General features: G+C 40.3%; 2 protein-coding genes across 6 annotated transcripts in view; one reads left to right on the top strand and one right to left on the bottom strand.

Moving 5' to 3' along the window:
• npr2 (natriuretic peptide receptor 2) overlaps positions 1–13,401 on the top strand; it is a 77,945-nt gene extending 64,544 nt beyond the window's left edge. For all 5 annotated transcript variants that reach the window (XM_061847580.1, XM_061847579.1, XM_061847583.1 and 2 more), the window contains 8 exons: positions 1,957–2,125; positions 5,666–5,812; positions 7,324–7,447; positions 9,070–9,138; positions 9,221–9,395; positions 10,021–10,119; positions 12,247–12,338; positions 12,876–13,401. In XM_061847580.1, coding sequence (XP_061703564.1) covers positions 1,957–2,125; positions 5,666–5,812; positions 7,324–7,447; positions 9,070–9,138; positions 9,221–9,395; positions 10,021–10,119; positions 12,247–12,338; positions 12,876–12,938 — 938 coding nt within the window. In that variant the 3' untranslated portion in view covers positions 12,939–13,401. The remainder of the gene's footprint in view (positions 1–1,956; positions 2,126–5,665; positions 5,813–7,323; positions 7,448–9,069; positions 9,139–9,220; positions 9,396–10,020; positions 10,120–12,246; positions 12,339–12,875) is intronic.
• Positions 13,402–17,204: 3,803 nt separating this feature from the next.
• spag8 (sperm associated antigen 8) lies at positions 17,205–23,297 on the bottom strand. Its single transcript, XM_061802181.1, has 6 exons — positions 23,110–23,297; positions 19,118–19,250; positions 18,975–19,020; positions 18,106–18,220; positions 17,831–17,893; positions 17,205–17,475 (listed from the first exon to the last, which is right to left on the bottom strand). The coding sequence occupies exons 1-6, from the start codon at positions 23,164–23,166 to the stop codon at positions 17,374–17,376; spliced, it is 516 nt and encodes a 171-aa protein (XP_061658165.1). The 5' UTR covers positions 23,167–23,297; the 3' UTR covers positions 17,205–17,373.
• Between the last annotated feature and the right edge of the window lie 4,394 nt (positions 23,298–27,691).

The raw sequence follows: 27,691 nt of genomic DNA on the forward strand, positions 1-27,691 counted from the left end.
AAGCGTTTCCATAATTACTTGTTCCGACCGGATCGGCATTCGACCCTTCTGCGGCTACATCTACTGCCAAGACCAAACTACGACAGCCCTACTCGCACAAACTATCTCTGCGTCATTTGCGTTGCGTGCACAACAGAAATCACATGTACAGTATGTCGTTATGAGGGCTCTGCGAGCCATATCCAACCATCAAAAGAGACAGGTATGCGTTGCGAGCCATAGGTTCCTGACCCCTGGCCTAAAAACAAGGTCTGCACCTAAGGCACTCTTTCAGAATTTTCTTTTTTCTCATTGTTTTAAAACAAATCAATGCTCTTTCAGATATATTTTATATCAACATATCACGAAAGGGACAATTTTGCTCTTTCGAGCTGAACATGTTTTTATTTGCACATTTGTACTAACGCTGGCAGCAGTGGATTGCATGTCCCCGGGGTAAGTCAAGTTATTCAGACACTAACGTGGACCTAAAGCAGGAATCTCTTGAAGCAGATCAATATAAAGCCTTTGTGACCTCTTGGAGCCACCTTACCTCAATGCAAGTAGGCCAAGTCATTCCAGAGTCTCTGTGTGCTGTGAACAAGAAATCAAACTCTCGCTGGAGCTTTCAAATAGTTACGTTTAATTTTTTTACTTGTGTATTTTTCTTCCTTATTGAGAATTCAAATAAAGATGTTTTTTTTTTATATATTTGATTGTTATGAATTGCCCATAAACACCTCTATTTCTGTCTGGACTGAAGTCATTGTCAGTATGATGGTATGACATCTTGCTCAGTAGAGTTAAAAGAAATACATGAACTTCAGTGCTATATATGTATATATTTTCAGAACAAAGCTACAATATGCTTATATACAGTACAGTATATAATTGTACCTGCATGGAGGACATTTTGAATAGAATTCCGAAATTAAAAGTGCTTTGCTGTAGTATATAGTCAAACAATAATTGAGTTGGACACTACTGCAGTTGGCAGCTTAATTTGACACGAACAATAAGCACACACTGACTGATTCGTGTTTTAAGTGCCGCTCCAAAGTCTTCAGATATTTTGAAAGGAGATTTTCAGAGCCTCGGGCGGGGCATTCCAGAGGTGGGGGGCCCGTGACCACAAAAGCTCGACCACCTTCCAGTTTTCAGGCATCAGGACCAGCCAGTAGAGACCTGCCTGCTGTCTCGCCCTGAAGTTCCTTTTCAGCAATGGAGCTGGTTGTATTAAATAAAGGTGAAGGGTAACATGATTTCTAAAAAGGACTAGTCCTAAGACTAGTCAGAACAAAATTGCTCATCTGGTATATATTAAAAGTAGAGCTGCTACCTTTTACATAAAATGAAAAGAGTTTGGTCACTGACTGCAGATCTGAACAGCATAGCACTTAGACGTTAAACCAATGTTATTATAGTATATATCTTTTCAAGAACATTTACAACAGTTTTCTTGAAAAAAAAAAACACACACACACACACAATCCTGCTGTATGATATTTCCATTGAACTTAAAATCATAACCACCTGCTGGTTGTTAGGTGAAGACAACGCCTGAATGGGAAACAAAAGACTTGAATGCAATTCAAGAACAAGTGTTGAGCCTTTACAAAACCACAATGTTTTTTTTTTAAATCCCCTTGAGGGATTTCGGTCATAGGATGATGTATGTTATGTGTTTATTCACAATCATGCTCAGTGGTGAATCTACAATAGCCACTCATCCATTAACAGGCTGAAGGAGCCTGCCACCGTTCCAAGGTCTGCTAAAATAAAGCAGAATCTTAAAACATTTATTGGAAAGAGCTATTGTTTTTCCAAACACTAATAACAAAAAAAGAAGGAGTGGTGTTCAGGTTTTAAGTACAGCCCAATGTTTCCTCAAGTCCTGAGATTAAATTTCTTTTTCTCCCCATTTGACTCAATTGCAATTGAACTGCAACTGAAAAAAATGTTACCTCTCCACCACAGAGATTGTGCAGAAGGTCAGAAACGGCCAGAAGCCTTACTTTCGGCCAACGACGGACACGAGATGTCACTCGGAGGAGCTGACCATCCTGATGGATGGCTGCTGGGCCGAGGACCCTGCAGAGAGACCCGACTTTGGCCACATCAAGATCTACATGGCCAAACTCAATAAGTAAGATACTTTCGCCTTGGATGAAAAGGGAGTTGGTTTGGGCTCAATCACATTCTTAAAACAATTAACATTCATTTCAGATTATTTAATATGAGAGGCCCCGTAGCTCAGTGGTGAGAGCACTGGTTTGGTAAACCAGGGGTTGTGGGTTCGTATCCCACTGGGGCCTCCACTCCCTGAGAAGGGTTGCGTCAGGAAGGGCATCCGGCGTAAAAATTGTGCCAAACATATATGTGCGTTCATCTGAGATGACACGCTGTGGCGACCCCGAAAGGGACAAGCCGAAAGTAACCTCCTTCAGATTATTTAATATTCTCTCAATAAGTGTATTCTTTTAAAGTCCTTTACAACACACAAAAAAAGCCGTCATAAAAGTATTTTTGTGCAATGATCCAAGTTGATATTATTTCCCTGAGCACCAAGATCTGCCAGAAAGATCAACCCTGAAAAAGCAGATTGTCAAAACTTCGATTCACAAATGGACCAGGGAATGGGCTATTAAAAATATTTTAGGAAATGACTTAATCGATTCAACTAATACCTCACACACTGCTACATATTGGGGTCTTGGCAAGTGCTGGACTACACTGAAGCTGCAGGAGGTAACACCAGCCCATAATGATAAAATGATTGCTGATTATAAAGGTGGTGAAAAAGGCAAATGTTTTTACTGAAAAGTGAAGTGAAAAATGAGAAGGTAAAGAAAAACGGTGCTAGTTATTGCTTTATGGTTTTATAGCATACAATATTGTGGACTAAGTAATTGTCTCAGAGTGGTCTGGTTTTGTGAATAAATTATATTCAAGACTTCTTTGAAAGACCTTTTCAATAAAAGCCTCATAATTTCTTCATAAACTACATATTAACCTTAGTAAAAAAAAATTAAGAGTTAGCATGAAACCTAAAATACTCAATTTAGAAACAAAATGAAGTTGTGTGGTTTTGCATTTGATTGGATATAAAATGTTGTGTTTTTCAGGCGATTCGCATGGACAACACCAGTAAATAATGTTTCATTTCAAAATTGTTTACATTGAGACTTGAAATCTTCAATAAGAGAGATCAGTAGAAATTCTCAGATTCCACATCACGTTATTCCATCGGCTGGCTCCTCGTTGGCAGGCCTAGTTTAAAGGCCTCAATCAGCGCTGGTGAGCTTGCGCAAACACTTAATGCTGTTTGAGGTTTTGTTGGTCTGCCTTCCAACAGCAGCTGCCGTTCTGACAGCGTTGACATTGAGATCCAAACATTCTTTGTGCTTCATTAGGCTGAACACAGACTTGGAGCCATTTACCAAATAAGCAATTCAATATAAATACAACTTATCTGTAACTATAATGCACTGTGATCTGTAGTAGCAAAATAAAGAATCAGTTGTTCAACTTGCTTCCCAACGTACAAGATCAATCTTCATACTTTATTCTGTTTGCATTAGTTTTGTCCATGTCTCAAATTAAGATGCTGCGCTCTTCTCTTTGCATTTGAAGAAATTTGAAGTAAGATGTTTTTGCACCAATTTGTGTACGACCGCCCCTCTACTGGCTCCAGAAGTCAAATGCAGGCTCATCTTAGTGACGTACAGCTTTCCATTTGGAGTGGCCTGGAGCAGAGAGCTCCAGTTTGATTCATAACCTCTGAATCACTCAAGGATGATCTTGACAGCGGCATGGAGTCCATGCACGAAGCCCTTCATTACGCAAGCAGCGCGTTAATACACTGTTTGCTGGTTATTTTCATTAAGTAAATGTATGGCGTTGACGTGACGTGATGGATGTGCTGTTATATTTGGCCTGCTCACGAGCTTGAAGGGCGCAGTAACAAGAGGCGTGTTCAGCACCAAACAGTTTGTTTAACTTGTACAGAGTTGAAACTCCCCACGAAAGCTGACCTCTCACTGTGCAAAGTCCAACTGCGTGTATACTGCTTGCTCTATACTACAACAAGTATGTTTAACCACTTTGTAAACAAGAAGGCACTCGGGCAGTCGCCACCAAACTGCACGGTGTACTGGACCTGATGCTTATTTTGTTCTATCTGCGACTGGATCTAGAACTGCTTAATAATACACATTCAACTCTGTGACTGGGCCTGATGTTTTCCTGAAATGATCAAAATCTTGTGTGGGAAAATAAGGGCGACATTAATATACGGTATAGACTAAAGAACTGTACCGTCGCCTTGTAGGCAAAATTGGACGATTGCCTGTTTCAGTAAGTTGTGCCAAGGGAGTATGAGTTCTGCACTAAACAGATTAGAAAAACAAATATTGGTTTTAAAACGTCATACTAGAAAAATTTACCAGACAAACCTCAACACAACATTCTGAGACCAGCAGACGCCTCCTCTATCTCGGGACCTGACACAGAATTTATCAGCTAATATCATTAAATATTTAAGTTAGATGTTCAAACATGACCCAAAAGAGGTGATTTCATTCAGTTCTCAGAAACGGACAAAAATGTTCACTGTTGATACTAAAGGTTTTGTTGAGATTCCAAACCATTTTATTTGTGAATCTAAAGTGTAACTTGACAAGATGCCAGTTTATCATTCAGTGACTTACAAATGAGAACGAAGCACGTTTCTGAGAAACAACTCATTAATTTGAAATAAACACACCTTAAAATTTACATTGAGACAAATGAACAGCTGTCTTTGTTTCTGGATTTTTGCTGTTATTTTTTTTTCAAGTGCTCCTAATACTCATATTACCGCAATAATTAATGTACATTTTTAGCCTGATTTTTTCCAATACACATTTTAAGTGTTTTAATAAGAATACAATTAATACGAAAAATGTACCGTTGCTTGGATGATTACTTTTTGGCATGAGGATGTTTACACTTTTCCCTGTTCTACAAGTTCATATGAAGGACAGCAACATATAGACCAAACAGCGTGATTGCACTCATCGTGTTGTTGGTCCTTGGTGTGTTTCATGTCGCTGACGTAGTTGTTCTTTAAACCTAAACATGGGTGTTTGTAGGATGTGCAGCACAGAAGAAACATGGCAGGAAGCCAGGCATTGATACGTTAAACCACCAATGCGGTGCATGTGACTCACAATCTTTTTTTTCGTTTGTGTAAATTCCAGAATATGGACTCTCTTCTGTGTGTGCTTGCTTATGCGTGGATGCGTATGAATACAGACATCACTTGGGATGCCACATTACACAAAATATTCCATAATCATGACAATTGTCATGGAGCACGACTTTGTGTATCTGTAAGAGATGCACGAATAAAAGATAAATAGAATATCATTACAATATTCATCAGGAATTATATTTGATAAGAGTGTCCAAAGTGCAGTACTGTATTCTCGTATTGGTTTAAATTAAGCACATTCTTTGCTATTATGGAATTATGATGGATCTCCCTTAATCTCGCCTCTTTCGAGAGTTGCACAAGGCCTCTCATGGTGAGATGCAACATTTTGATCCAAGATGCTTGACTTTGCAGGGGTCGAAAGTCCAAACTGTACATGTCTTCAGTTGCCTACGCCAAACTAATTGTGACCTGTGGGGGTGTATTCCACAGGGAAGGCAGCACCAGTATTCTTAACAACCTGTTGTCCAGGATGGAGCAGTACGCTAATAATCTGGAGAATCTGGTGGAGGAGCGAACGCAAGCCTACTTGGAGGAGAAAAGGAAAGCAGAAAATCTTCTCTATCAAATTTTGCCACAGTAAGAAGTAAAGAAAGCACTTGCACACACTCTCGTCTTTCCCCACTGAGGTTGGGTTTAAACTGTATGACATATTACCAAATTCCCATTTAGTGCTTATATAATGATATTTATATTTATCTAAATGTGACACATACAATATCACTGTTTTGCAGTGCTTATCTGCAACAACACACATGCACAATTTCCCAAAATTCAGATCTTAAATATTTATCAGGCAAGATAAATGTTTCATGTCCTTGGACCTGTTTATTAAGAGCAGCATCAGAGGGATGGAAAGTGGGGAGGAAAATGGGTCTTTTGTAGAGTGACTTATGATATTCAAATGAAGGGGAAAATTGGAGAAAGTGCCATCGCATATTAAGTATAAAACACATATTTTCTATTCATGTTTATTTTAGGGCATGAAAAACTAAACACAAACAAGGGTTACTATAAAGACTTAGCATAAAAATATTGCTAAATCGTCTCAGTTATTATTCACGCTGAATGTGTATGTTGAATTGTGTAAAATGCAAATCTAGTGTTAGTTTTTCAAAGTTTTTAATGGTAGGTAGCAACTAATCTTTTTCTTGTCAATGTAATCATCATTTGTACTTTGGTGATAAAAAATAGAAGGAACACGCTAACGTTCATTGGATCAGTCAGCCACGTAAAATGAGTCTCCTTCCACAAAGAGAGACGAGTTCATGCGAGACAATGACGTGAACGAAAGGGGCCCATTTGATTGTACAGGATCTGTTGAGAACCCAGATCAGTGTAGATGTCCCATTTTTAATTGCACTGGTATACACCAGTCCATAAAATTACTAAAACCAGGTCCAGCCCACCACCTCGCAGATTCTCCAGCTCTGCATTTTCTTAATCACAAAAATAGAGCCTATAGTGTATGTCAAGTGTATGTCAAGGCTAGCATATATAACTCCAGCATGAACTCTGCAAATCTCTTCAATCTCTCCATTGGTACTTAACAGACAGTCAACTGTGGTAAATGCTTGTATTAATTAAAGATATTTCCTCCACCACACCACATTTCTGTTTCACTCTTAGTGTAGATGAAAGGGAACAGAAAGGGCTGACAGGCGACCTACTAATGAAGGTGAGAAAAAGACCAGACAGTGGGGCTTAGGAGCCTGGGAAACATCACAAGGAAATCCCATTTTTCTCAGACATTCTACCCATTTCCGTCTGAAAAATGCTCCCTCGTACAAAGGCACATAGTCAGCAAGAGATAAACCTGAGAGAAAGGACAGATATTACTTTCCCTGCCATTTGTTTCACATTAGTGTCCTCTTCCACAGCCTTTTGTTTTGTTTGAGAGAAACATGACCACAATTAGCAAAGACAAACTGGCATTTCAACCTAGCGGGCATTCTGTTTTAAAAGTCAAACAGACTTTAACTTACACTTATCCATGTAACAGCAACAAACGGATAGCACCACCGCCGCCAGATTCTTATTGGCTGACTATTTGATTGAAGTTTTGAACTCCTCTGTTTCTATGCACACAGTTCAGTAGCAGAGCAGCTCAAGCGAGGGGAGACAGTGCAGGCGGAAGCCTTCGACAGTGTCACCATTTACTTCAGTGACATCGTGGGCTTCACGTCCATGTCGGCAGAAAGCACGCCGCTTCAGGTACTCATTTGAAAGAAAAAAAAAAAAAAAGAGTCTTCATTATTTTTGACCAATTTCAACACAGTATCTGAAGTACCACTTACTCTTCCCAGGGTTAGTTCCTACACGCTAACTGCAAATCACGATAGTAAATCTGGCAAAGTATGTTGACACAGATTCGAGTCATACTGAAAAATAACCACTACGACCATTTCTAAAAAGAGGTTATTTTCCAGGTAAAACTTGTAATGATGTCCAACCCGAGTCATGTTTAGACAAACGTATGACCTCATCCTGATGGAATGACCTTAGTTACTTGTCTGAGTATATTTCTGTGCATGATGAGCCTGTTTGAAAACGTGCAGGACTAGTTAAGTATTTACAACTGCTGTCTTCTTAGGATACCATAGCACTTGTGAAGTATGTACCCCTGCCAAGACTTGTACAGATAAGCATTTCTAATGGCAAGAATATTGTTCGATTTTCAACTACATCGAGAATGTCCTCTGGATCCAGAATCCCACTTAAGACGTTTCTGTGTGGAGTTTATTTATGTATTTGTTTGATTTTTATTTGATTTTAGTGTTTATTTGATCACCTTCTAAAATGTCATCAACCAGTTCTCCGCAAAACACGAAATCCTTAAAAGAATACTGTAACTACTAATCATCCAATTGTTTCTTTGATTAATTTGATCACCTTGAATGATGGGCAGAAGTGCCTATCATTCAAAATGATCAAATCAATCAAAAAAATCAAAATTAAAAGCCTTTATTGTGATTATATGCTGTGCATACAATGAAATGATGAGTGCTTATTCACAAGGTGTAATAAAATAGAATAAAAATCAAAGTACATCTTGGGTAGAAAAACAATCGATAAAACATCAAGGCACAGGTTTGCAACTTTGCAAAATATTACTTTACATATTACTTTACAATGTGGTTATGTTAATGTAATGTAATATATGACTTTAACATAACAACAATGTAATGTAATATTTTGCAACTGCACTTTTGTGCATTTATTTATTTGTTTTAGCAACAAATCTGCCTTGATCTATTGTTTTTTAAAAACATCAAGGCACAGTTTTGCAACTTTTATTACATTATGTTCATTAAGATAACAACAATGTAATGTAATATTTTGCAATTGCACTTTTGTGCATTTATTTTAGCAACAACTGTGCCTTGTTTTATTTATTGTTTTTACCTGAGATGTACTTCAATTTTTATTCTATTTTATCGCACCTTGTGGAGAAGCACTTATCATTTCATTGTATGCACAGTATATAATGACAATAAAGGCTTTTGATTTAGATTTTTTTGATCATCTTGAATGATGTACAGTGCAGTGGTTAGCACATTGGCCTCACACAGTCAATCGGTCCTTGGAGCAAATATTAGCACAGGCCTTCCTCGTGGCATTTGCATGTTCTCCCCATGCTTGTGTAGATTTTATTTGGGTACTCTGCCATTGCATGTGCATGTGACATTTATTAACGACTGAACTGCCCATATGATATATGAATATAATGTGTGAGTGAATGGCTGTTTGCGCTGTATATAGAATACGCAGAGCCAAGGAATTGACCCACAAGACCAACATCATCAATATTCACAAACTGCTCTGTACGTCTTCAGGTGGTCACATTACTCAACGACCTGTACACCTGTTTTGACGCCATCATTGATAACTTTGACGTTTACAAAGTAAGTCAGAGTCGCACAGCTGAGATGAAAATCTCACTCAATACAGGATCATGAAATGAGTCACATCCAATTTGTCCTTCAGGTGGAGACAATTGGTGACGCCTACATGGTGGTATCGGGGCTGCCGGTACGGAACGGAAAACTCCACGCCAGAGAGATTGCCGGAATGTCACTCGCATTGTTAGAGCAAGTCAAAACGTTCAAGATCCGACATAGACCCAATGACCAGCTGAGACTCAGGATAGGTATCCACACAGGTGAGACTAAACAGATGGGTGCTCAGATGGATAAACGGTTTTTAAAGAAAATGCGATCCTTCACCTCAAATCACAATATGTGCACTCTTTGATGAAGCAGTTTTTACCTGTGTGGCACATACTGGGATTGAAAAAAAATCAAGTGTGTATGTTTGTGCATGCCGTGCTGTGGTACATATGTTTAGTTATTACATAATTATTATGAAATATAATTGCAGCTGCAATATGTAGCCTGATGCAATTTACAAATGACACACTGGACTATAAACCAATGACCCATTTGGTTTTGACTCACACCTGACACGTAGCAGTCAGTGTTGCCCTATACTTTGCATAACCACAATTTTCAAACCTTGTCAACTGCTCTTGAAGTTCACCCACAACTCTGTAACCTCTTTCAAAAACATTCTCTCTTGGGAGGTTGGGTGATGTATCACCAAACATTCATCCATTTCTCCTGCAGGGGACATCAAGCGAGCTGGAACCTGTCCCAACTGACAGTGCGATCCAAGTCAATTTGTATCCATCTACCTTGCTATATAGCTATCTATCTATGTAATCGATCTAATTTATCTTCATACATAACTACAATATATAATCATGTTTTTTTGTTTGTTTGTTTTAGGTCCAGTCTGTGCTGGAGTGGTTGGTTTGAAAATGCCCAGATACTGTTTGTTTGGTGATACCGTCAACACGGCATCCCGAATGGAGTCGAATGGAGAGGGTGAGTGTCAGAATCCTCAGTTATTATTTTTCTCAGAACCCCTCAAGGGGCTTCACGCATCTGGCTTTTTTTTTTTTTGAAATGAACACCTCTGCTACTGGTGCAAATTTATGCCTGTTACTTTTTTCTTTCTACTTGTTGCCCCTTAGTTGTGCAATATTGTTTCTTAAGTGACTTGTATTAGTGTACTTGTTTTACTAAGGAATGATAAAGTTTATTTTTGGTTGAGTGTTTCCATTTGTTTCATTTTTATGTTTCTTATCGTCACTAATTTTTGCAAAGACCAGAGCTAAATATCAAATTGTAATATTAATGTCTTTTGTCATCTTTCTGCTTCTCAGAACTATATACTTTTGCTAATATTGTCATTTTAGTAAACTCCCACTTTGAAACACATTTTTCAAACCTGAAAATACAGCATCTCACAAAAATGTGCATACGCCCCACATTTCAGCAACATTTTTATTTTATCTTCTCAGGGAATAACATGATAGCACACGATAGAATGAAGCATGGATATATTTTAGAGTAGTCAGCGTACAGGAGTTTACATATATTTCTTACTCACCTCTCAAAATAACAGGCAGCCATGACTGCCTAAATAACTGGCAACAAAAGTGACAAACACTCAACACTGTTTATGTTCGGCCATAACATGGACTTCAGGTCGCTTCTTAATTGGTGAGCATTTCATTTCACGTGATTGACTTCACTCTCCACCCCCTCTCTTTTTGGCCCAAAGAAACGGCCTCAGCTTACTAACGTTTGTCGGGCGGCATGCCAAGGCAGCTACATTTCTAGGATGCCTTATTCATGATCGAATCTTGCTGTACATGAAGTGCTGCTGGTTTGATGTAGGTTTTTGGAATGTACAGCCAATTCAAAATATAAAGGAGTTGATCAACTTACCTGACGAACCCTTGTGAGAATGGTGACGTAAGAGGTGCTTTTTCAAGCCAAGCCATATGCAGCCGTCTGCGTATAGGAAACCTCCGTTACATATGTTTACCCTTTATTTGTCTCGAGAGCTGTCCAGTGCCTTCTTTGGACCTTTTCTTGATAACCAGAGTTAAATAATACAGCCAAGAAAGTATAATAGACTTGTTTGCAAGAGGCTGCAGTGTGTCTGCACGAGAGGGCACGTTGCATGTGGTCAAATGATTCAGTCACACCTCCTGTCTTTACAGTCTCTGATTAGCTATTCTTGTTGTGCTTTGACCAGATGTACAACAATAGTTATGATTACATTAGAGACATAAACCGGAGCCAAAGAGGGAGGAATTTTCAAAACATCATTTTAATAATAGAGTATTGAACTGTCAGGTCATACAAACAATTTTAATGTATACAGTATTCAAATTTTTTTAACTGCAAACTCTACCTTTGATTACACTTAATAAAATGCTTGTTGCTTTATGTTCTTTGTTATTATGTTTTATTGTAATGTTTTATATTTATATTTTACCATGCAGTGATATTTTGGAGGTTAAGCTGCCATTCTTAGTTTATAAGATTATTAACTAAATATTAATGATAATTGTATACCCCGAGGAACTCTTGTTTCTTCAATTTGTAGGGCATAATAGAACAAAGCGTTTTACAATGGGAATGTTTTTTCGTTTCACAAACCATGAGGTGGAGTCCAATTTCGCCGCCATCATCCCTCAGTAACTATTTGTAATATAAGACCGACAAGCCTTTTATTGTGATGGTTCTATTCTTAACCTGCAGGAACTCATGTTCTGAAAGTGTGGTGGGATATCACTGGAGCAAGTCATTGGACATATTGATTAACTGCTAAGTCGCTTCCTGTGTTCTGCCTCTGCTGGTAAATAATTGATAGCACTTAAAGCGTAGGGGCCCTTAGCCACCGATAAACTGCAGCCCGATGCCGCTGTCAAGATCCAGGTCTCAAATATCTACACTGTGCATCAACTGCTCCGAATAATAAAGACTTGTCAGCATTTCAGCTACATGTCAGACAATACCGAAAATGGCTGTTAAGTACTTTATTTTTAAAGTTTCTTCTAAAGTCTTGGACAGAAACACCCAAGTGGAAATTTTATAATAAAGACTTGTAAGTGGAGTTCTGTGGGACTGAAAAAAATTATAATGTGTGTTTTCCAGCTTTGAAGATCCATGTATCCTCAGCGACCAAAGAAGTGCTGGATGAGTTTGGCTACTTTGATCTCCAGTTACGGGGAGATGTTGAAATGAAAGTAAGCAATTTATGCAATTTTCAGTTTAATCTTAATCCTTTTTTAGACGCATGCACAATCAGATTCTATATGTATACAGGAAAGGGAAGCCAGAAATTGATGGCATAACTTGAGGTGAACTTGAGCTTTTTATTGTGGTGGGGGGGTCTGTGCCTTCCTCAAGGGGACTTTGCCCATCAGGAGTCTTCAACAACCAGTCCCAATTTCGCAACCAGTTTTGAGACCGAATCCTCTGAATGCCAAGTCCATAGTCCATACAAATGGCACCAACCACCACGCAAATGTCATGATATGTAAAATAATTTACGTTATTAAACATCGGAATGTTATCTTTTGGGGAAAAGTACAGCAGATTAAATATGATCGTGAACATCTCAACAACATCGTCCAGTATGTGGCAACGAAAAAGGATGTCGCTCTGAGTTTTGGAATGTGATCTTGGATGCCCAGGAAAGCAGGCTGAGCATATAACCTTAAAGAGCCCTCCCGCTCCCTTATTTTCTCCTATTGATGAACTTATTCATTTGTGTGTTTCAGGGCAAAGGTAAAATGAGAACCTATTGGCTTCTCGGGGAGAAGTCTGATGTGTATGTTATCTGAGAGGTGGAAATGACATCAGAAGATCAGGTGGCCGAGCCACATCTTTATTTGTTCTAGAATAAGTTTCTGTGTACGATTTCCATGCAGAGGAACATAAACCACACACCAAAAAAAACCCAAAACAAAACAAAGAAAGTGGAAATACCAGGTATTTTTATGACCTGAATGCTGCGAGTTTTTTTTTCTCTTTTTTTTTTGTATAAAGGGAATTTTCTGTCGTAAAAGTGAGTGCTTTTCCCAGAAAATATCTTGTTTTTTGTGCTTTCTATATTCATATTTGTATGATGTGTTTTGAAGTCAATGATGTATTAATATTTTCTTGGAACATCCTTCAGAATAGTGTTTACTGTATGTACACTGCTGGCAGGCTTTAATTGTGTCATACAGTACAATACAAGATGTGTATATATGTATATCCAAGATACTGTAAAATATTTTGTTCAATAAACTCATTAAAATATTCCCTCTTTCAATCATTATGTTAGAAATCGTCACTCTGGGTGCAACAGTCCTCTCCCACTGTAGTCATACTGGCAGATGGGTATTACGTCAACCGTTTTGCCTCTTGGGTGGGTCCACTACTTTCATGCTGCATGCTTCTCTCCCAGTCCTTCCTATACAGCACAGGTGTCAAAGTCAAGGCCCGGGGGCCAGATCAGACCCACCACATGATTTTTTGCGGCCCGCGGAGCCAAATCATGTGTGTCAACTTCAATGATTCTTGTTAAAAGTCTGTTCCAAAACTGTCATATCATAAATGATAACGTTGATATTACGGCCCACATAACGGCCCTCTGAGAGTAAGCGTAACTACAATGTGGCTCGTGATAAAAATGTGTTTTGACATGCCTCCACTACTGCCACATTCAGTACAACACTCAAATCTGTGTTATAGTACTAGGAATATAATGATTTGTTTTTCTCCTCTTTATTACAGCTAATGAATGTCTTTTGTTGTCTTCTCTTCCCATATTATTTACCGGTAGTTATCTTTTCAATCTCTTTCCCCTTTTATAATTTTGCTTTGTTTGACAAATATTTTCAATTAAAAAAAACATCAGAATGCAAAGAACCACACTGGCAGATTAAAAACTCCACTGTAGCACAGTAAAACTGTTTTGGCAGAAAAGGGATAAAGAAACTCCTTTCTGTTTGACCCAACAGCAACAGAATGACAAAAAAAAAGAAATAGTAGCTCATTATGGAGTAACCTCAGCATTTAAGTTCCGCATTATTATGTCTGGTATTGAGTGTAATCAGTGTGCTTATCCGGTGGTTCAGATTTTTCTCAAGTCGTAGCCTCTTCAGATTATTTTTAACACTACAATACAAGCCAATTCTGCGTATTTAGCTGAGGACATTTGAGAGGAAGTCGGGAAATAAATGAGTTTGCAGTAAGCATCTGTGTTGTCATGACATCACCGCTCATTAGATGCTCATTTTCAGCAGTGGCACTTGGACTCGGATGTGTGTCTCTGCAGGAACCATCGTCCCCCACTGCGTGACTGTAATTACCGCCCACTTCGTCCTGGTAACTGATGCCTGTGAGGGGAAGAGCATCAGAGCGACTCTCGGCTGATCCACACGTTCGTTTGCCTGCTAACTTCACACAAGTGGCCCCAGTGTCAATCCTATTGATGTTTGCAGCGCTTTTCCTCGACAGAGGACTTAATGACATCCCGTCCATGCGGCATTTCTCATTGCTGATGGGAATATTTTGACTATCTTGACATTTGAATGACTTAATCTTTGTGTGTGTGTGTGTGTGCGCGCGCGCGTGCGTGTGTACGTGTGCGTGTGTGTGTGTGTCATACTGGGGAAAAAAAATAACACCTGCCATAAAATCAAGAGGCCATCCAGCCTCATGAAGTGCTTTAATGTGGACTATTTCACTTTCAATGAACACATACAAGGAATTTGAATTCCGCTTTTTATAGCCACATTAAACCCAGCTCACTGGACTTCTTTGAGAAGCATAACATGTGAACATTAAGGAATGTCAGTGAGTAAATAATTTGACATATTCAATAAATAATGCATAATATAATTTAGTAAAATTGCCAACTTCTGTAGTAACCACGAGAAAAAAAAAACACCCAAATGTTATGGAAATTACCATGCTGTGTAATAAACCTAACATTTAATGATAGTCTAGAAAGAGTAATGGTAATGTGTGGAAAATAATTATATATGAAATTAAAAATGGCGGCGGCAGTTGGGGCAGCTGGTAAAGCATTGGCCTCACAGTTCTGAAGTCTGTGTGGAGTTTGCATGTTCTCCCTGTGCCTGCGTGGGTTTCCTCCGGGCACTCCGAATTCTTCCCACACCCCAAAAATATGCAACATTAATTGGACACTCTAAATTGGCCCCAGGTGTGATTGTGAGTGCGGCTGTTTGTCTCTATGTGCCTGCGATTGGCTGGCAACCAGTTCAGGGTGTACCCCAGCTCCTGCCCTTTGACCGCTGGGATAGGCTCCAGCACTCCCCGTGACCCTTGTGAGGATAAGCGGTGAAGAAAATGGATGGATAAAAAATGGGGGAAAAATATTTTCTATGAGTTTGAAATGAAGGTGAGCATTTACTGTATCTGTTGGGAAAATAACTTTACTAAATATATAATAGCATGAAGCTCTGAAGTCAATTAAGGCTCACTGCATCAAGTCACATGATCCAATTTGACCGAAGTGGAAAATTACAACAAAAAAAACCTACAGTTGGCAACTGTTTGCTGCCTAACAAGCGACGCACGGCAATGGAAAAGTGCAACGCTGCATCAACGGTGCAATTGTCAAGGAAGAGGGACAACACAAACAGCAGGTGATAATACTAACGAGGGGGGGAATATTTTCAGAGGCTGTTGACTGTGGTTTATTCACTGAACCCTTGTATTTTCACCACCTAGGTGAGTCTTGCCCATGCTTTGGAACCTGCAAATGTATTTATTTCTGAAAGCTCTTGTGGATTTTTGATTAGCTGCCACACTGCGCGATAGTCGGTTTCGGTGTGCAGTTCAGATGCAGATGTTTTTTTTTTCTTAGCCCCCCCCATACATACAAATAAACATGAGGTGGGGGGGTGATAAACTGATGCAAAACATAAAATCTAAAATGACAAGTTAGATTTATCTCTAGGGCTTTCTGCTATGATCTAATGTTCTGACAGAAAATATGCATAAGATACTGTATAAGCTAAAATTACTTGTCGCCATAGCTACCGCCCACTAATCCGAGCTGAATGCTCATAAAGAATCAGTATCTCCCGGCTTTGTCCTGTGATTGACACAACACGTGAGATTTACCAGCAAAGCCCCGTTGTGGCATCACCGGCTTCCACAATCTGCATGAAAGGTCCACGTCTTACAAGCAGCGATGGAGACGCTTCAAGGTGCTTGTTCAAGCCTCATTTCACGGGACTTTTCTTGCTGTCGGTGGCTTGTGTGCAGTTTTTTCTGTCCGGCTCTTAAATAATTGCAATTAGTCTACACAAAAGGTTAAGTAGATCGTGTAAAACTCCCCAGTCTGTGAGGTGAAGAAACAAAAACTAAAAATGCAAAACTGAAAGGTATGGCTTAGTGCACAGTGGTCACGCATGTATTTATTTATTTACAGTATTTATTTATTTTGGTGTGTGTGTGCCAATTAATCAAATCAAGTGCTTACCACCTGTTGATTGCTAAATGCATTTTTTACATTGTGTGATAAATAAGATTTTAGTCCTTTAGATATATTACAAGCATTTTTCCCCACCATGAACTGAATATTTATTCTTGTATATGTATGACTTATTACCAATTATTTCAAATTCCACTTGCTGTAAAACCAATGAAATGTTGGGGCAATTGTGTATACGTTATGAGACTATACACTCAGGTGATTTTCCGTCAGAACAGACTTTTGAGGGAAGCCATAAGTATGATGTGGGCCACAACAAAAATTTGTTTGCTACCTTTAGTTTTGGTGGCAACTGGTTAGAGCGTTGTCCTCACAGTTCTGAGGATCTGGGTTCGATCCCGGCCTGTGTGGAGTTTGCATGTTCTCCCCGTGCGTGAGGGTTTTCTCCGAGCACTCCGGTTTCCTCCCACATCCCCCAAAACATGCATTAATTGGAGACTAAATTGCCCCTAGGTGTGATTGTGAGTGTCACTGTTGTCTGTCTCTGTGCCCTGCGATCGGCCGGCAACCAACTCAGGGTGTACCCTTCCCCGATGAAAGCTGGGATAGGCTCCAGCACTCTCGTGACCCTTGTGAGGATAAGCAGCTCAGAAAATTGAATAGACCTCTAGTTTAGTGCATCAAAGGGAAAACTAGTATCAGTACCACTCGTACACGCGGTTTAGAAAAATGTGTGACGATAGCTAGTCATAAGAAATGCAACGCAATAGAAGCATAGAATTGATTGTCCAAGTCCATTTAAAATGCAGACATCTTGACAATTACTAAATGAAGGAGTCAACGTCTTCCCGCTGTTCACCGATGGGTGTGGAAAACTGGGCCGACTTTCTGAAGGGCGTGTTTGGGCACTCTACTGGACTCACACCCTGAAACATAAGAAATATTTTTCAATACTGAAACGCATATTGAACCTGTTAGGCTGTGGCTTCTTTTCACAATTTTTTGAGGCTGTGGATTCTTCAAAAAGAGAATAATTGGGAGGAATCTTCCACCAGTCTCCAATCGTCCTTCTTTTGACCTTGGTGCACAAACGTCTCATTCACAGGGCTGCTGTGGTTATTACTTGTTGCAAAATAGATGGTATTATGAGTGCTGCATGTAAGAGAAATAGAAGGACTACAAGCTTTCCAAAGGGGAAAAAAGATTTTGTTTTGACTAACCACCCCAAAAAAGTTCTCAATGAAATGAAACAAACCCAAACAGTGAACAATGGCAACCCACCTGAATCCGCTGGTAATTTTCACTCCAGTAGCTGATGGCCTGCTCAGTTTTATAATCATGAAACTGGAAAGCAACAAAATGAAAAAATCGGGATTTTCAAAAATACAACTGACATAAACAGGCTAATTGTACTTTATATCCATAATGAATCCATATTTGTGATATCAAATGTCTTCCTACACCAAAGGGAAGAACATGGAACTTGCACAACTCCTCATGAAGACATGAACAGACAGTAAGTACATGATACTTGAATACTATTCAAGGATACATACGCGGTTATTTTTTGTAGTTTGGGCCACAAAGCCCTCAACTCGAAAATCCCTCTGGGTTGTGGTCGAGAAATCAGTTTGGGGAAGGGGGGGGTTGCGCTCTGCATGAATCTTGTCTCTGCGGAAACATCAAACGATTTGGAAAAGATTTTGACAGGATGCTGAATAAACTGGATAAGTATGGATGTAAAAGTTGTGTTAAATGATTTTTGAGTTGCACTTTTCCTGGGCAAATGTTTCTATATGTTGGATCTTCTGTCTGTTCGGCTCACTGATATATCACGCAGCTATGTTGATTTTTTTTCTTTTTTTACAGCAGAGCACACTCAAATGAAGTTTAAGGTCATCATAAACAAGTGAAGATTTTTATGCATGTAACGGTGAAAAGAAGGCTGAAATAGTCCAGTCCCTTGCGAAATGAATGAAACCATTGGATGTTGGACCTGAGAGAATGTTGCTGTTGTGGGTATGATTTCCTGACCTCAACTCTATTGAAACCCTTTGAGTCTCTTTAGAAGGAAGCTCTACGAGGCTGCATATTTCCAGGCAGAAAATAAGGATGGACTTTCAATTTCAATAGGTGACAGAATCTATTCATTAATTTTCTGTATCATTAATCCTCACTAATGTCATGAGAGAGAGGGTGAGAGAATTCTTCGAGTCAATTTTGGATGACACGGGTAAATTATTAGAAACCCCTCACATACAGTGCACTTCTATACCAAATGTGAAAAAAGTAATGGCACCATTTTTTTTTTTTACCTTAAATGAAGTTTCCAGTTAGTAAATGAAAGCTGTGACAAGACTGCTTTTAGTGTAATTATAACAGGTACAAGGAAAATGAAGATGTTCAGAGGTGTATTAATACCTACTTTATTATCTGAGCAATTCTTCTTTCCAAAAGTTCAGTCCTGATGCCTAAAGGAACAAAACAGGTGAAAACCAAATAAATAAAGGGAGTAGTACTGTCATGATTGCAGAAAATGTTTGCCCAAAAAAAGAGAACTGCACATACCTCGCAGTCTCACCCCTGGACTCTTTGGAGGGGGATATGTTGCTTTCAGGGTGGTGATACTCTCCATTTTCGCCCCCGTGTTCATGGTGAGTATTCCCTTGTGTCCGTGCCTCAGGATTTGCTCTCTTGTTTGCTTGGCGTCGGATAAATATGATATTTGAATGACAAAATGTGAAAAAGATAAGGCCACATTTTATATTTAGCTGTTGAAGCGTCTCGTTTGTTTCATACATATCGTTATGGACACAAAACCCAACACTGCATGGAAATTCCAACTACATCCACCTGTCTTTAGAATGAATATTACCAAGCAATTCATCCATCTGATTTCCATAACCTTTGTCCTGAAGTGAGCTGGAGCCTATCCCAGCTGACTTTAGGCTAAAGGTGGACTACACCCAGGACTGGTCACCAGTCAGTCACAGGGCACATATAGAGGGACACCACTGTCCACTCTCACTCACACCTTTAACTGAGTGGGACCTGAACCCACGCTGCCTGCATTGAAGTCGTGAGAACAAAGCACTTCGCCAGAGATCTGTCATGATCCTGCCGCTCCAGCCCGTGCTGTGCGGGTGCCCGCGCGGTTGCGCTGATTGGGAGGCGCACACCTGCGCCTCATGCAGGCTGATTATCCTGTGTATTTATATGACCCCGATGACGACTGGTCCCCGCCAGATCGTTGAGCTTCATGCCCCGTTCGAGTACTTCCGTATCCCTGATCGTCAACCCGTGTGCACCGACCTTCGCCTGTTCTCCGACCGACCCCGTAAGCCTGACTCCTTTAAGACTTCTGCCTGTCTTGATCGATCTCCCGTGTACCGATTCCTGCCTGCCCGCTCACCTGCTCTCTTCGCCTGACGTCCCAACTCCCGCTACTGCACCTGACTGCCTGCCCGATCCCCGACCACGGAATAATAAACGTTTCTTCCCGAACTACCTTGCATCTACCGAGCCTTGCATTTGGGTCCTACTCCCGTTTCGATGGGTCATGACAAGATCAGTAATTGGGTGGACCATGGTCTGGATCCAGGAGTTATCCCAAAGGCAAAAGCCAGAAAACAAAGGTTACTTATGATTCAGGACTTGGCCCGGCACTCCTATTTTAAGTGGCACAGCATTAGAAACTTTAAAGGTCAAGTGTCATCCCTATAAAAATGATAAAATAGACACTGTAATGAAAAATACATATAACATTATTCACTTCAATGTCTATACGAAAAAATAAATATGAGTGGAGAGCGCGTCATCTATGCGCAAAGTTGCGGAAGTGTCATTCGACATTCAAGTGGTCGCCACATTGGCTGAATCCCTGTCCCTGACGTCACCCCAGACATTCGCCATTGAAAATACGCTGTGGACCCTACTATGGGAGATGAACACGCCCCTTCTGACACAGAAGCTCTTTTCAAAGAAGAGAATATCACACAACCGAGTGAAGTTACTGGGGCAATATTACCCTATTGTTTTTGAGCTATATTCAGATGATACGCAATCATGGCCAAAACGCCTCTCTGTCCGAAACGCTTCTGCGGCGCAGATGAGCCATCGCGGCCCGATTGGTGTGGCTCATTTTCGCCGCCGTTGTGGGTTATCACAGCTCCGAGCTGGGCCGCTTTACAGCGTTATCGTCAATCGCAGCTGAGTGCACCATAAACAATTATTTATCGCTGCCGCCATCGGCGGTGTTGTTGATCCCGGACGACGGTGGAGACTGTGAACAACCCTGTCGGCAATGGCAAACTCAGCCGCGTGCGACAACAACACCGTAAAGCCGCCCGGCTCGGCACCGTGATAAGCCACCTCGGTGCCGAAGATGAGCCACCCCAGCCAAAGCCGTGACCGGCAGATGCGGCACCGAAGCTGGCGAAGGCTGCCGCATCATGCCTCGCGGACGAGCGTGGCTTCAGCAGGGCTGGTAGGGCTGGCTCATACATACTACCGCAGCGGCAACAGACTCCCAGAGAGTATGTATGACCCAGCCTGGCCGAAGCCATGCTCATCCGATGCAGCAGCCTTCACTGGCGAGCCGTCAGGGCAGCCTTCGCGGGCCAGCCGACACGGCAGCCTTCGGGGGCGTAAGCCGTCCAATGCGCACATCGACATATTTAGCACCCCTGTCATACCTACGCGGATGTTTTGTTACATTATGAGAGACGGATTACGTGGTCCGCCCCAAACTATTATTTTTTTTTAGTAGCTGTGTACACACCTACCTGTCATTTGGAACCCACGAAGCTCTCGTCCTCTGCACCCGTGCAATCAATTTTTCACGACGAACCGGGTCTCTTGCAAACTTATGAAGGGTAAATCCATCCTCCCGAGTGTTCAAGCTATGTCCAGCAATGCAACGAGCTGGCATTTTGGCTAGCATGAAGGAACAACGAGCTACCTTCCCGGAGGTAAAACTAATAGAAACAAAAGAGTCCACTTGAGGGTGGTCCTGCCATGTACGTCACTTCCTGCTTCTTCTCGAAAACAAATCCCTCGAGAGGATTTTCATGGCGGGAGTTACAAAAAGCTGTATACGTCAAAATCCTGTTTTGTGGTGAAAAAACCCATGGGCCCATGTTGGCTGTCGTTTTTTCATGAATAACATACCAAATATCATGCATTTCATGACATTTGCCCTTTAAAGTAGTGATTAACCGGATCAACCAATCACTTCTGAGTCCAGCCACCCCCTTTGGCCAGTTAAATCCACATCTCAAGCCGTAATAACTGACTGCACGTAGCCCAGATAGAGATGAGAAACATAGCACTGAGGAGGACTTGGGTAAATATGCGGAAGGATCGCAAAAATGACCATTTGGAACAAAAATGTTTAGCCTCATTGTTGTTTGTACTTCTCAGAGGGAAGTTCTGTTACTACTTACTGTTAGCACTGGTTAAAAGTGCATGTATGTGAAACACCATCCATTTTTTAGCCTCTTAATCCTCACAAGAGTCACGGGAGAGCTGGAGCCTATCTCAGCTGTCAACGGGCACGAGGCGGAGTACACCCTGAACTGGTTGCCAGCCAATCGGAGGGCACATAGAGACAAACACCTGCGCACATAATCACACCTATGGGCAATTTAGAGCGTCCAGTTAATGTTGCATGTTTTGGGGATGTGGGAGGAAACCGGAGTGCCCGGAGAAAACTCATGCAGGCACAGGGAGAACATGCAAACTCGACACAGGGAGGGCTGAGATTGAATCCGGGTTCTCAGAACTGTGAGGCCAACGCTTTCCAGCTTATCCACCGTGCCACTACGTGAAACAGTTTTTGTAAAAAAAAAAACAAAAAAAACAACAACAATAACATACAGATTTTGAACAAGTATAACCTCTAAAATGTTTCAGTTATTAATATTTCTTAAATTTAGATATGTAAATTCTTCAGGTGAAAGACAATTCAATTTTTATTTTCAATGGGATTCAATTTATTTCTCAACCCGTGTGAGGATAAGCAGCCCAGATAATGGATGGATGAATGTGATTCAATGTGAACTAGAAGGGCTTTCAGGAAAGCACAATCATGAAACAAAATAAAAAGAAAATAATGAGGTGGTCCTTATTCAGTACGAATTCTGCCGAGGTATGAAAACTTATGAGCACAACTATTGGGAGTTTGACATATTTATAAAAGATTGCAGCTTTGTCTCCAAGTGGACAAAAGGATGAGACTACAGTTGTTCTAGATAGATAGATAGATAGATAGATAGATAGATAGATAGATAGATAGATAGATAGATAGATAGATAGATAGATAGATAGATAGATAGATAGATAGATAGATAGATAGATAGATGACGGACGGACGGACGGACGGACGGACGGACGGACGGACGGACGGACGGACGGACGGACGGACGGACAGATAGATAGATAGATAGATAGATAGATAGATAGATAGATAGATAGATATATAGATAGATAGATAGATAGATAGATAGATAGATAGATAGATAGATAGATAGATAGATAGATAGATAGATAACCTCACTCACCTCTTCGGGCCCGTCATTATTTTGATTTTGATTGACAACTACCGCGCCGTTCTCCATTTCAGCAATTTTAGGAAAGTACCTCGTGGAAAACAAGACGAGGATGAGACGGGCGTCAGTGAACTGCTTTGAAATGAATTCTCCGCAGCAACAAGCCGCGTCCCGACGATGGGGGTGTCTCCATGGTCACGGTGTAAACACACAGGACTTTGTAACCCTTTCAGGAAATCATGCGCGTGGCGAGCGAATGTGACATCATCTTGTGCATTCCTTCAACTGAAGAGGCTTGAATACGATTTTTTTTTTTTTGACGGTCATGTCCATGTTCTGCACAGCAACATTACTTTCGTTTTACCGATCACGTAACCTGCTTGACTATTATCTCAAACAGCATTTCAATAAAACAGGAAAGTCACAAATATACTATGTCATTTTAAGTTGTTTTTTTCCGGGTATCTGTATTCATTAGTCACTTTTGATTGAGAGCTTGATTCAGAACTTCTTGATACTTACAAGCAAAAACAAACAAGACGAACAGTAGAAACATGAACCAGGGAGCATTAGAGACAACGGAAACTGTTTCTGGGAACCAAGATATTTCCCATCCGCGGCATTTTTTAAGTGTTTAAAGATATATTTTTTCATTTGTTACTATACGCTAAATGTGCATTTCCCCCCCCACTCAGTCCACAATATAAAAGTCAATCCAATACTACAACGTGTAATCTTACAAATGTTCTTCTTTTCAGCGGGAGCACAATATGAGCATCATTTACTTCCTCGGGAAATTGTATTCTAAATATTGTATATGTCTATTGTAGTTGGTCCAAAACACCTGACGGATGAGACGGTTCTGTCCTAAATGTTTGCTATGTAAATAATCTTTCCTCTGTTCTTTCCTTGGAGTGAAAAATAAAAACAGCTTTGCTTCTTTATTTTGAGTGTTACAAGCAGCAAATGCGTTGCATCGATATGCCATGTACGTAAAAAAAAAGAGGGACATTTTGAGATTTTTTTCCTTTGTGTCAAGTGAAAATAGATGTAAAATTTAAAGTAAAAAAATAGATAGATTTGTATTTGTATTATATTTTTATGATAATATATTATAATTATATATAATTACTTTAAATACAATACTATAATATATTTTATTTATAGATATTTTTTCCTTTTTAGTTTGGTATTTAAGCACATTACTGTCTACTTCCTACTTTTAATACAGACTAGAAAGACAATCAAGCCAAATAAACAGTAGGATGCTTAATGTGTGCATTATTTATGAATTGTTGTTTTACTTGTTTGTGTAACTGTCCAGTGTTGACCCTTGACGAGTAATTTGTGTGCAATCTGAGCTTCTGACCACATGCATCATTTCATGTGTTAAGTAAATAAGAGTGTAAAGACAGCCATATTGGACTGTACAGTACATTTAACATTGGGAAAAGGTATAATATCAAAATTGAAACTGTCGTGTAAATCCAGAGATTCTGATTCTGACCTGAAGAAACCAGATGCCATGTTTATTTTTTAATATTTCCTTTGGATTGTTTCATATCTGATCGATTTGCTCATCAATTTAGGAGTCTGTAATTAATCTAATGTTGTCCGAATGTTGTAAGCCACACAACTCTTGTCTTGGTTTTGTATTTGATTGTACCCTCCAATTGTGGGATATACTCTGGCTAGCAAGTGCACACAACTGTTTTGACCATGGCAGCCACAATTTAAAATTTGTAAACAAAATTGTGAAATGAATTTTCTTAACTGCAGAGGATGAATGCTAAATAATCTTACATTTCTTCAAATGTCTGCAGAGGAAGCGTCCAAGTTTTTGCTTTAGTTAACAGCTTTGTCCCCCGAGTTACATTGCCAGCATAGGAACGGAACTCATTAGAAATCCCTGTATATGTATGCGCTGTATATCCCGCATTAACCAGAAGCAGCTTTTTTGAATAAAAAAGACCCCTTACTGTATCAACACCTGTGTCAGTCCAAGTGACTTCTGTGGAAAAGGTCATTTATGCAACACCTCGTGATGGTCTAAAATATCCACTATCCATCCATCCATCCATCCATCCATATACACATTCATGCCATCGCTGACTGGAAACTGAACCAATGCTGCAGTTGAATGACCCACTCAAACATCAGTGCCCAACACGATAACCCCATTGAAACGGCTCAGATTTCTTCAGTTTTGCCTTCACCTCCAACTCATTTTTTATCACATCCCCTCTGCCTTTATTCAAGTGATGCAGACCCTGCTAAATATAACACCCTGATCCTGTTACAGTTGATGTGAGACCAAGTCAAAACCGCAGAGCTTGTTGCTAAGTTGCTGCAGCAGAGTTTTCACTGTCAGGCAGCCAGTATGTCTGGAACAGGCTGCCAGCTCAGCAGGAAAGCTCAGTCAGAACGCGCCAAACGATCAAACTGTGCTTCGTTGGGCTAAACACTCTGACTAATCGGTTACCAGGTGTTCATCGTGAGCAAACTTTTTGTGGGCTGTTAAAACCATACAACATATAATGCAGGACTGCCATTCCACAAAGTTGTGTGTGTGTGTGTGTGTGTGTGTTGTGTGTGTGTGTGTCTATGTGTTGGAGGGGGAGGGCTGAGACAGTGATGGGTGGTGGGAGGTGTTTCAATCTACAGCAATCCAACAAAATTCTTTTACAAGGCAATTAAAGATGTATTGTGCGTCATGCTTTGAGTTTATGCATCGCAACATTGATTATACACACCCAAGTAACTAAAACAATATTAGGTTTCTTATCTTTGTCAGAGCCACCATTTTTCATAACGCTTGATTTTTTATCTTTGAAAAGCATATTTGATTTGTATTTTTTATTCAGATTTTTATGAGCAACGAGCAAATCCGAGACATTGACATAAAAAGAAACAGTCCTTCCTTAGTAACCATTTCCTTCGAGGTCTGCACCTCGAAGTTAGTGTGCTTAATCTGGCCTGTGTGGGCAAGGTTGTGTGCAATCTGCTCAACAACTGGTCTCCATGGCAACATGAACATCAGCAAAGACTCAGAACCAGTCGTCATTGTAGACAGCAGAAAGGAGGAGTGATTCAGATGCTTCCCATGTTGGATTATTTTAAACCTATCATTACAGTCTAATGGGTCCACAAAATAGCAGACATTAGCTTGTGTTACATTTTCTCATAGATACCACAACAAAACGGTATTATTACAGCAAGGGAGACTTTAGAAAAATAAATTATAGGTAAATTATGTGTGCTTGTATTGCATGATCATTATGTGTAGAGTATGTTTCAGTTTGCGTACTAGCTGCAGTGAGACTTCCCTTTTTTTATTATTGTATAGTTATTCTAACTCTCCTTTCTTAATGATATCATTCCATGGCAACAGATCCATGGCCATCTTTCCTCTCTTTGCTTTCACCTTTTTCGTGACCTTGTACCGACTCACACCAACTCCCATTACCAACACGAAGCTCAGATAATTGCTGAAAGCAGAGTTGAGCTTTCATCTTCGCACTCTTCAGACTTCGGTTGTTTTCCATCATGAGTTAGTTCAACATTCCAGGGTGCTTTTAATGTCTAGCAAACACCAAAGTACATTTTTCCTGGTTTCATAGTTATCCCTCACAAGAATACCTCCTTGTTGTTCAGATTGAAGAGGATCCCCTGCTAAAATTGTACTTTCTGGCTTTCTATATTTTGTTTCAGCTCTCCTTGTCCAGAAACATGATTTTTGTAATATGAAGTCATTGGGCAGGTTTGACGTAAGTTTGTCAAGTTTGCCAGTTCATTGTGAAAAATGGATTGAAAAACGGACGAGAGCTTCGTGGGTTCCAAATGACAGGTCGGTGTGTAGAGAGCTACTAAAAAAAAAATAGTTGGGGGGTACAACGTGATAATCTCAGAAGTAACAAAAGATCCTTGTCATAATAACTTAAAGTACGTAGGTCAGGGGTACTAAATGTGTCGATGTGCGTGGCCGAGGCATTATCCTCACTCACCTGCGGCGTTGTTCATCCCTGCCGCGGAAGTGAATTGAGCAGGGAAAAAATGTTTTTTGTCACACGCTTTTTGATTAACAATGTTAAATTGCCGCTAAGTGTGATTCTGAGTGTGGCTGTTGTCTGTCTCTGTGTGCCCTGCGTTTGGCTGGCAACCAGCTCAGGGTGTACCCCGGCTCCTGCTTGTTAACTGCTGGGATAGGCTCCAGCACTCCTCCTGAGGATAAACGGCTAAGAAAATGGATGGATGGATGGATGGATGGATTAATGATCATGGGGATGAGCGTTGCTCTTCAAAGTTGTGTGCAGGGCTTGTATTAGCTATGTCATACAATGAAATTATTGTTTGCTGTAGACTTCTTTCATTTTTTGTCCTGCAGCCTCGGTTGGATGATTTCCTGTAGTTTCTGGATTTATGATTGTAATTTTGTCAACCTTTATTGTGTTTGTCACTGTATTTCATTAGTTGTACCAGTCCTGTTTGGAAGTTTTCCCTTAGCCCCCTCTGTATATCAGCTAATAAGCGTTTCTGCTCGTTGTGTGCCCTGCTCAGCCCTAACTTGTTTTGTCATTGTCTGAGTATGTTTAGT

This window comes from Syngnathoides biaculeatus, chromosome 17 (assembly GCF_019802595.1).
Source record: "Syngnathoides biaculeatus isolate LvHL_M chromosome 17, ASM1980259v1, whole genome shotgun sequence".
Lineage (NCBI taxonomy): Eukaryota > Metazoa > Chordata > Actinopteri > Syngnathiformes > Syngnathidae > Syngnathoides > Syngnathoides biaculeatus.